The sequence below is a fragment of the Ipomoea nil genome, unplaced genomic scaffold (assembly GCF_001879475.1).
Source record: "Ipomoea nil cultivar Tokyo-kokei standard unplaced genomic scaffold, Asagao_1.1 scaffold1026, whole genome shotgun sequence".
Taxonomy (NCBI): Eukaryota; Viridiplantae; Streptophyta; class Magnoliopsida; order Solanales; family Convolvulaceae; genus Ipomoea; species Ipomoea nil.
The window spans coordinates 374,423-385,490 of NW_017617454.1; the positions used below are offsets into that span (position 1 = coordinate 374,423).

Here is an 11,068-nt window from a genome sequence, read left to right on the forward strand (position 1 = left end):
AAGATTACCATACTAATTTAGAGACCAAAAATGCCATAAACAGAGACCGTCAAACACCCAGACATCTTTATTAAAAAATTATTATTATAATTATTAAAAGAAAAACCAGGTTGGTCTCACAAAATTTATGTTGCAGAGAATTTAGAAGGCTAGAGTAAAGCTAAATAAATAAAATTACAACACGACAGAATATATTGCAACAAATGCAATAGCATATCAAAATTTCGGTTCCAGCCTTATATTCACAAATATGATACACAAAAAATTGATTGCACTACCTAGGAATATTGAGACGGACACAAACTTGAAGCCTGCAAACCGCCATTCATGATTCACCACCCAGTATTGAGACTCAGCTTTTCATAACTAGGACTATTTTCTGAGCAATGCATTCAATTTGCTTTCCAACTGCAAGCCAGAATATTATATGTACATTTCAAATGTCCTAAGAACATTAGACCCAGAGAGGGTTCTAAAACAAAAGGAGAATAAAGCAAGGAAAGAGATAACTTTGAGAGCGGTCGTCATTCAACAAGTTCAAAGCCGATTACTACTTTAGGCTCCAAGTGTTAATGTGTTATAGACACAAAGAGAGGATATGCCTCAAGTCAAAATTAGATGTAGAAGAAGTTTTGTTTGAAGTCATTTTTATTTGATGAAAAATAGGACACTATTGCTGAAAATAATCAATAAATCAATAAATACTTACCTGAACATTTTTTATCTTTTGTCTCTGCAACTGTTCAACCAGGCTCCCAATGCTGAATTTTTAACACAAATTTCAGAAAAGAAGAAGGAAAATATCATGCTGCAATTGAAAAGCTCTAGGTTCTAGCTACATACCTTTGTTGCAATTGAATCACCTGGGACAGCAGCTCTTTCTCTCTTGTAGAAGTAGAAGGGATCTTCACATACATACAAAGTCGACCAACAGTTAAATGCAGCTGCTGCCTGCTGGCAACCCCTATTCCTACTACCACAAAACTAGCTAACACAGCTGAGGTTCTTTAAATAGACACACACAAAGGGTACCTGTGAAAGGTCAGTTGTCCCCGACTCAACCAACTCCATAGGGGTGACTGCATTGAAGTTTAAAAAAAAATAAAAATAAAATAAAAAAATGAATGCATCAGAGATAAATTTTCTAAAAATAAAAACAGGGGAAATAGCAAATGAAATGATAATTACCAGATGTTTGCTCCACATACTTGATCAATCTAATGATTTCTTCCTGAATGGATGAAGATGAAGTATATCAGTACCTTCCACATAAAAGACATGCAAAAATTCAAGTACGAAGGGATTACTCTTTGCAATGTATTTTGCTGAAAAATGCATTGCAGTGATGGGAGAACTGAGGTAGCTGTTAGGCCTGAAGCAGTTGCAGCAGTCAAACCTCCAGAAGCTGAGTTGAAGAAACTGTTTGTAGGACCCTGAATGCCAGAAAGAAAAGGCAATTGTTACAAAGCAATTGGCTAGGAGATAAGTTTCAAAGGTCCTTAATACTGAATGTTCCAAATAGAGCACATCGAAATTTGAGGAATTATAAACACTTAACAGTTGAAACTTGAAAGTAAAATTTGTGAGCACGCGCACACACAAAAGATGCAACACTGCTTGGAAATATAATACACCTTTGGACTCAGATCTGCTGAAGTGACTTTGAAGCGTCCCTTGCGTTGGACAACAGCTCCTTCAGAAGTATCTTCCATTGCAATAGCATATACCAAAATGTAAGGAAAGATTAATTACAAGAATCTAAGCATCCGTTCACAAAAAGGTCATGCCAAATATATATGTATACACACGCACAAGCACTCAATCTCATAGATCAAAATAGTATGTTACCACTATCTTTCTTTTGGCGATACTGCAGTGGACCACTATAACTACGCTCTGACGGATACCTTGTCTGTGGATAGTCCCTTCATAGCAATTGGAGTAACACGTCATTATACTTAAACAGAAATATTTTAATAATTCATCAGCCTTTGAAACTACAGTATAATGGATACAGCCTTAAATTTCCCATGTGCATGTTACTCTTACAGGAATATGATAGCATTAGCAATGTCCTGGATTAGAAAATGAGCATTTACCTCTCTCCATCAGTGGTAATGTTTTTTAAGGAGAGATTGTTATCCTTTTGAGGTGAACCACTAGCTAGCTTCTTTTGCCCTGGGATACCAGAGCATGCAAATGAGATGCTTTGTCCTATATTTTCATCATCTCTTCCACCTTCTTCACCCCCACCTTTGTTCAATGACAGTATGTCATTCTGTTGTTCAGAATCTGAGGGTATACTATATTTCCAATTTGGACTACCAGCACTCATGTCATCCTCACACACATCAAAGCATCCCCTGCACCAAAACCAGATTTACATAAAACGATGTCTGAAAAGTAGATAAATATACCAAGCTATCAACATGCTCTTCTATTTATATTGGTTACTTGATGCCTATAAATGCAACTTCCTTTAAGACTAAGCTCACTAGATATTGCAGATTGGTAGTGCAGACTAATATGGCTATAAAGTATAAACTCATCCTTTGAAATCAATGCAAAATATTGGATGTGCAGGTATCTCAGAAATGAAACAAATGGCTGTCTGATGTCCCGTTACATCAGAGATAGAAAATGGAAATATATCTTACTTGAGTGCCTGAAGAGGTTTAATGGGAAACCCAGCAAGCGAATTCTCTAAATCATGAACCTCATGTAGACCAACCTGAGTAATTATATTTGCATATTATTGGGTGATAGAAAGAAAAGACTAAAGGAACAAAACTGAGGTGGCATATACTATAAAGTCAATAAAATGAAAAACTGAATACACGTGTAGATCCTATGAACTCCAATAAATGAGAAAAGCCTGTAGCATGAATGGGAAGATTCAACAGGAAAAGGCAAATGGAATATCAACTTGAATATGGATAAAAGAAATACTTCTGCAGGTGCATCATTTGAGTGATTAGGCCTTTCTGATGAAGAACTAGCATCATCATTACTGTCCCTAGGCCTCCCACTTGAACTTGGACCTTCGGCATTTAAAAATTCATCATCCTGAATCTGCAGCAACACAGAGAGCAAACAATCAATAATCTAGAGTTTGCTTCCACATGCCATAAATTGATTTGAGAAATGAATGTCAAACTAACTGCTTACAAGTGAAGCTTGGTTCTTCAAGTCCTCCAGGTTGAAATTCCATGCACTGATTCCCCGAATGTATTCTTGCTGCAAGGTAACCACAAAACAAGCTCAGATGAGAAAGTCCAGAGTAGTACAAAAATTTTCAATAGCTTTCTAAGTTGTAAGCAGTTTTTGGAAAGGGAGGTGAAGATGATGGTAGAACTGGAGGAAGAAAATGTACATAAGAATTCAAAACATAAACCATTCTGTTATTGTCATGACTCATGAACCAACTTAATTGAAGCCACTATGAGGGTGTGCCTCTTGAATAAAACAGAAATCATCAAAAGCATGAAATCAACAGGGGAGAACTAGCATTCTGTCATGTTTTTTATGCAAGGAAAGTAATTAAAGCCCTTGTCCACAGATTAGAGAAGAGTGGAGGAAGAATATGTCCTGTAATTTTCTGTAGAAGATGAGTTCATGCTCATTAAATCAGGGCAGGCTAAGAACCCGATGATTGGGGAAAAACACAAGAACAATGAAAAACCTGTAACAGTGAAAAATTCTACCACAATAGGAGATAAATACTGCACGAATCCTACATCTATTTTGATATTTGTCTGGTAAGGATATCAAAATTTAGGGTTTTCAATCGTTACCTGTGATAACTGTTCCTTGTCTTCATACAATGCCTTATTCTGTACAAGAACATCTGCTTCTTTTGCCTGAAAGAATGCACATGCAATGTAATAGACAACCCAACGGAAACATGATGAAAAGAGTCAAAACTGAAATTGCACAGTTCAAGAGGGGCAGAAGACCTTAAGCATCCTATAACGGTCACCTAGGGGGGGTAGGCCTTCAAGTATAGTGCGTGATAAGTAATCATTTGAGCGTCCCTGTTTAAAGAACTGGTGCTTCAAAAGCTTCTCTGCGGAGGGACGCTTTTTTGGATCCTTCACTAAGCAAGCAGCAACCATTTCCTTGAAAGACTGCATAGGCTAAAAAATTTCAGAAGACGGTTCAAAGCTATAATCAAATTTTACTAAACAAAACCAACCTTGGAGAATCTCTTGTCCCTTTCATAGTCCAGACCTGGTGGTGCATTTTGCAGGGTCATGAGCAGAACCTGGATAAAGAAGAGATTGAGCAAACTTATATAACAATGACATTGAGGAAAGACAAGCACTTCCAGACACAGAATATCACCTTCATTGGTGGGTACTTGGAGAATGGTGCATGGCCATGAGCAAGTTCAAGGGCTGTTATCCCAAAGGACCATATATCTGCTCTGCTTATGTGAAACTATTTTAGAATAATTTAAGCATAATTTATACAACAGTTGATAACGAGATGCTAATTAGATACTCACTTAAAATCATATCCATGCAGTTGCTGCATAACTTCTGGAGCCATCCTGAATAACAGTCCAGAGTAATTCACAATACCAAGTAGATAAGAGATGTTATTTCTGATGAATCTAAAAATACATATATTATAACTGGAGAATGGTCATTAACTTACCAGCAGGGAGTTCCAACAAAAGTATTTCTTGATCGCTGTCTATCACCAGTATCAAACATACAAGCAGCTACTCCAAAATCAGCTAATTTGACAGCACCATCCGTATCAACTAATATGTTCCCAGCCTGCGAATATTACAGTGGAAACCAAAGCTGCAAAAGTCAGAACTTCATTTCTGAAACATCTTCACCAAACATGCAAATATTCCAAGATGTTCAGAATTCCATTTGTAGATCATGCTTGTAAACAACAATTATTTAATCCATTAGAACAGAAAACTGAGCAATGTATAGGAGGAAGCAGGTAAGCTTTTTGTACCTTTACATCTCTATGGATATGCCCGTGGTAATGAGTATATACAAGTGCTTTCAGGACTTCACGCAATAATGTAGCAATAACAGGCTCTTCAAAACCTTCGGGATAAGAAGATTTCATGATATGAAGGCAAGACCCTCCAGCCATGTAAGGCATCACAACCCAAAGACTATGACCAGCAGTGAATGAGCAGTATGAGCGTAATACATTTGGATGATTAATCAAAGTCATTGTCTGTACCTCTCTGCGGATCCCATCCTTTAAAAACACAAAGACATTGAAACCTTCAATTAATCATCAGAAATTACAATTTTTTAAGGAATGCCTCAACAATCAGGTGTATTGCAAATACAACTATAGATATATGTCCAAAAACAATGGTGTTTCATGTAAAAAATCAATATAAGTGTCATATATGTTGACAATAGGAATGGATGCTCATAAAATGGGCTTAATTTCACCTGTTGTACTGAAACAAATATCGAGAAAGACAATATGCAGGTATGAAGAAGTCTACATACCAGGTCATTATTACACCTTTCCAGATCAAGAACTTTGACTGCTACTATCTCGTTAAGTGGGATGCAGAGTGCTCTGTACACGGTTGCACTGACTCCTTCTCCAACTTCCTCATATAACTTGTAATCCTTAGCATTAACAGGGAACTTTTTCTCTGGCCCCTCTTCCATAGTTTCTTCTTATGACATAACATAAAAATGCCCTTTTTGCCCTAAGCTCTCAAAGAAGATAAAAAGGATGTTGGAAAGATCCAAAATTGTATGACATTTCTTTTTATGATATACCATTTTCCTTCTGATCTACACAGTATTTGAATCCAGCTACTTCATAGGATTAATTTTCAACCAATATCACCAACTACAACAATTACTGACTAGAAAGTCACCCAAGCTGAGCGAACTGTGATTAGCACCAAGTAACTTAAGAGGCCACTGCTAAACACTCTTTTGCCAATGCTTCAACAATACACTTATATATGAGTGAGTCCAATCAGATTCCAGCCAGTATCTTCCAAGAAAAAGTACACCAGTGTCCAATGGAGCTTAGTCACAGTGAAGATCAGACCATTCAGAAAATATGATAAAGCAATACTGCCTGTACAAATTACCAACAAAATTATTAAGCTGTATTGTGAGTTTCAATGCATATTATAGAACTTCAGCCATAAACCTTGTTAATGTATTGCTTGTATTTTTCCTTCAGATGATCATCATGGGTCCTTTATTTGAGTTAATGGCCATCTAATATGTGATTCTGGAATGTATATATATGCCCTCAGTTCTCTGTATCATGAGAGTGGAAGAGCATCCTATGGCTGTTTTAATGTCAATGACTATGCTGTCAAATGGCATGTATTTGTTTCAAGGTTAGCTAACATTTATTAGTTTCAGTGGCATTATGATAATTAGTGATTGCAATAGCAAACAGGCTATAAATACCATATATGATCTTGATTAATGGGAAAGTAACCAATAAGAAATCAGTGGAAAATTACCTAAAACTAACTCTTGTGCATAGAAAGACAGCTGAAAATTAAAGGGTAATCCATCTCCAATTTCCAGACTTTAGAAAGCATCCAGTCAAAAGACCAGGAAAAAAAAAAAGAGGCAAATTTATTGCAAGGATATCTATCAAACCCAAATACTATAAACTGCCAGAAAATGTGATCTAGTTACCTTATGCAGAGTATATGTTTAAGAAATGCAACCAAATTACCATGTACGACACATGTAACTTCAAGATCAATACATCTTACTCTGTTTATCGCCATGTATTGAAAGCTTTATACTTCAATTTGTACATAATCAGTGTGTATTACCAAAAAATAAAAATACTGATATAGAAAATGGCACATCCATGAAAGCAAACAATAGAACCTGGAAAATGAAGTACGGATACTGAACGAACTTACATATATGATATATGTGATTCACATGTATTCACAAATAGTATCTTCTGCCTCTGTGTGTGTTTGTACTGCGGAGAATACTAAATAGGTATAGATAGATCGTTAGATAGATGTTGAGTGGATTTGTACGTAGCTCAAGCAATCGGAGTACGGAATAGAGTACGGTATGGAGTACGGACCTAGGGTTTCGAGACCAGAGAAAACGCTAAATAAAGGACTTCGATATGAGCTGAAACTGACAGAACCTACCGGTCTGCCACGGATATAGTCGTCCACAGCTTTCGCGGTCGAATCTTCACCGTCGAAAGTTTCTCAGAAAGGGCAAAAAGTATAAATAACAAAGAAATATGCTGAAAACAATTATCATTTTTCTCTCTCTCTCATAATTTATGAAAAGGTTATGGGCAATTGGCTGAATAATATTTTTATATACTTTTTTTTTTTTACAATTTGATGTAACTTGATAAACAAATTAGAATAAGATTGGTAATTAAGTAATTTGGTACGATTGCAACAAAAAAAAATTAAAGTATGAATCTTGCATTTATTAAAAACAATTACACATAACAATTTAATATAATATGATATCACTTAAATCAAATATTCTTTATAAAATTATAATTACTGATAAAGAATATCACTACTATCAAAATTTAAGAAAAATAAATAAACCACATTCCAATACAATTATCAATAAAATAATAGTACATATAATAAATTTAGTTAATTTTACTTTACTATTTTATAATATAAATTTTGATCACTTTACTTGTCGATATATATTAAGATAAATTTACAATATTGAGAATATAGTGTGACATCAACTCCAAATGTGAATGGTTGTGTGCTTTGTAATGCTATGTATGTTGTGGTAGTAATGTCATTGTTGCAAAAATCGATGACGTTAGGTGTCCCTAGGCCGAGGCGAATTATCCCTTAGTTGGCAGTGAACTCGGCCGAATTCGGCTGAGTTAACTCATCCAATACGGTCAAGTTAATTGAGTTAACTCGATCGAGTCGGCCTTGATAATTTTTTAAAACTTATATGTGTGGGTGTGTATGTGTGTGTGTGTGTGTGTGAGAGAGAGAGAGAGAGATGCATACACCCCCACATGTGCATTGTATTTTTTTTTAGTTAGCCGCCTAGGCGTTACTCCACCGTATGACTAGCGCCTAGCCCATACTGCAACCATGAGTAATACAAATATTATTATTGAACTATAAACGGTATATTAATGTTACTTTATATGTTTTGATATGGGGTTCAACCTCATGGAGTTTGAAACAAAATTTCAGTGATAACTTGAAAGATTTGTGATCAACAAATTTGAAGATTTTTGCAAAGCACATTATGCTCATTTGGCACCTTTATGATTCTCTCGAAGGTTCTCATCACACAGTACTCAATTTTTTATTTGTTTCAGATTTTCACTTTATCACGTCATGCAAACAATATAAGAATAAGAGTTGTTACAATTATACTATATCATTTATGATTGACATGTTTTACTTAAAGACAAACAACTATGCAAATTGGTTAGCCTTGAATTATAATGTTATAAATTTGGGGCTACACATTTTAGATAACCCTTTTGACACGTTATGATCATGTTTGACTACTGATATAGTAGAAGTAAAAGGAAAATGATAGATGTATTCCCATGGAGTATAACTCTCGCAACGTGTACAAATGTTATTGAGTAAATAAAAGTGAATGAATAAAATCAGTGCTGCATTTTGTTATTTAAATCAATTAAATGATGAAATCTCAATAGATAGTTGATAGTGTTAATTGTCACGTAAGCGGTAAGCGGTAAGCGGTAATTAAATAAATACGAGACCAATTAAAGTAAGTAAATAACTTTTATTGATCACTGTGAAGCCCCTAAGTACAATCTACTTGGTCGCTCTGAGTACCGACTGACTGCGGTCGGGATTCTCTAACAACAACCTATCGATCGTCCAAAAGTCCCCCACATTGTCGCTATCGCGGGTATTTATAGCCGCGGAGCCGGAGACACAAATCCGGCCGTTCGGCATGCTTCCCACGTAGCAACCACGTGTCGACGTCCTGGGTGCCCTGCCTGTCAATGCGTGGAGCCGCCACGTGTTCTTCGTCAGCTCTCTCGCCAAAGGGCTACCGCTCGGTGGTCGACACTGCCGCTCGGGTAACTCCCGGTCGGATCCCGACCGGGTCTTTCACAAGAAACCCGACCTGTTACCTGCAAAGACAATAAGAAAAGGACGAAGGCACACCGGTCGGGGTAAAGCTATGTCGGTCGGGGCATTTCCTACCAATAGTAAAAAATGAAGTAGAAAGTGTGACTATGTGAGTAGACATAGTATTACTATTTTTAAAAAATGGTTGGAGTTCCTTAAAAAAAAAAAAAATTGTTTGAATTTTGTAATTATGACACTTATTCTTTAATTTATTTTTTGTTTGGAGTTTTGTAATTATTATGACACCTTTCATTTCATTTCCCTTTGTATACCAAAAAAGTATAGTGACTACCTAACTACGAAGTAATCATGATTTTCTTTTTTTAAATAAACAGATTATAATAATTATCATTCACACAAAATATCATTACCTTTTTCTTTGTCCATTTATAAAACCAGACACAATATCTTTTCAATATTGTATATATACACTGTTCGTTTATATTGTAATGCAAAAAAATTAAGTCTCTCATGAATGAATCTCATAAATTATATTTTTTTCGACCTATATATTAATGAGTATTAATAGAATATGAACCCGCTATGATTGATATTTGATAGAAACTGTTGCTTTGCAAAGGATGTGATTAGTACATTATCCCTCACGTTTTAGATCGGGGCATTTGTATTTCCTTTATGTTATGATTTTTTTTAGTCTAAAAATCCATGCAAAAACTCCAAGGAACATATATATAAAATCTTTCTTAAATAATGTCACACACAAATTTTTTTTTTAAAAAAAACTTGACAAAAATCATTGTTAGAACTGCTCTTAAGTAGTTAACTAGTTATATATATATATATATATATATATATATATATATATATATATATATTTTAAAATGTTACTAACTCTATTATAATGTAATATTATAAAAAAGTAACTATATGACATTTAAATTTTCAAAAGATTATAATACGAGCATAGTAATATCACTATAATATTTTTGTATTCCTTTGAACCAAAAGGAAGCTAAAAGTACAAAAATTTGCTGGGATATCTAAACAAAGGCAAAAACTTGTGTGATATGATACATGCAACGGGTCGGATCAATATAAAAATAGTACTTATACCAAAAAATGTAATAATAATAATCAAGAATAAATGTTTGTTACGCATAAAGATAAATGTAATATTTGTTATATTTGAACTTAAAAGTATTATATTTAAGTATTAAATTAGTATTTATCTCTGTCTCATTTTATCTGTCATACTTATTATTTATTAGTCAAATTAACTCGTTCTTCTTTTGTTTATTTTCTTTATTATTATTTTACTTATATTTAAATTTGATTTTTTTTGTATTTAATAATACAGTTTGTGTAGTTTCTATATATTTAAAAATATAAATTTTGTATATTAATACTAAACTTAATAGTATGAAAAATTGAATTAAAAATATATTCAGTCCAGACTAGGGCTGGGCACTTCGGTCGTCTGTTCGATTTTTTTCAATTTCGATTTCGAGTTTTCGATTTTAGAAAAGTTGAACCATTCGGTTTAACATTATAGTTCGGTTCGGTTTCAATCGGTTCGGATTTAATTCGGTTCGGGCTTCGGTTCGGTTTAAGACTTTACGAGAATTGCGATCATCAAATTTCAACATTTCATAATTTTCCAAACATACTATCAAACAATACCTATTCACATAATCCACATCTAAAATATAAATGTTATATAACAAATAATAATTCAAAGTTTAAACATATTACTAAATAGTAAATACTAACATCACATACTAATAGCAATCTAATTACCAAAACATCACATACTTAGAAATTAGAATCCAAAGTTCAAAGTTCAAACATTACAAACATGAATCACGTAGTTCAAACTTCAAATCCAATGTTTAAAGAGTACAAACATGAAACATCAAATAAAAATATTCAGTTGGAATATTTTTATTGATAAGATGAAGGAATAAGGTTCAAATTGGCCACTGAACG

At 34.3% G+C, this 11,068-nt stretch overlaps 1 protein-coding gene across 4 annotated transcripts; it reads right to left on the reverse strand.

The window, feature by feature from the left end:
- Nucleotides 1–66: 66 nt before the first annotated feature.
- On the reverse strand, nt 67–7,267 carry LOC109180331 (serine/threonine-protein kinase BLUS1-like). 4 transcript variants are annotated; one of them, XM_019329846.1, is made up of 22 exons: nt 7,081–7,266; nt 6,905–6,981; nt 5,496–6,087; nt 4,978–5,232; nt 4,660–4,784; nt 4,508–4,552; nt 4,345–4,426; nt 4,196–4,264; nt 3,957–4,127; nt 3,795–3,860; nt 3,169–3,237; nt 2,950–3,072; nt 2,658–2,731; nt 2,100–2,363; nt 1,849–1,925; nt 1,635–1,705; nt 1,308–1,433; nt 1,189–1,231; nt 1,033–1,079; nt 844–905; nt 710–761; nt 67–408 (listed from the first exon to the last, which is right to left on the reverse strand). In XM_019329846.1, exons 3-22 carry the CDS (start codon nt 5,661–5,663, stop codon nt 373–375), a joined length of 2,025 nt encoding a protein of 674 aa, XP_019185391.1. In that variant the 5' UTR covers nt 5,664–6,087; nt 6,905–6,981; nt 7,081–7,266; the 3' UTR covers nt 67–372. The 4 variants fall into 4 exon arrangements, with proteins under 4 accessions (XP_019185391.1, XP_019185390.1, XP_019185392.1 ...); XM_019329845.1 differs by having other exon boundaries at nt 6,905–7,267; XM_019329847.1 differs by lacking the exon at nt 6,905–6,981.
- Between the last annotated feature and the right edge of the window lie 3,801 nt (nt 7,268–11,068).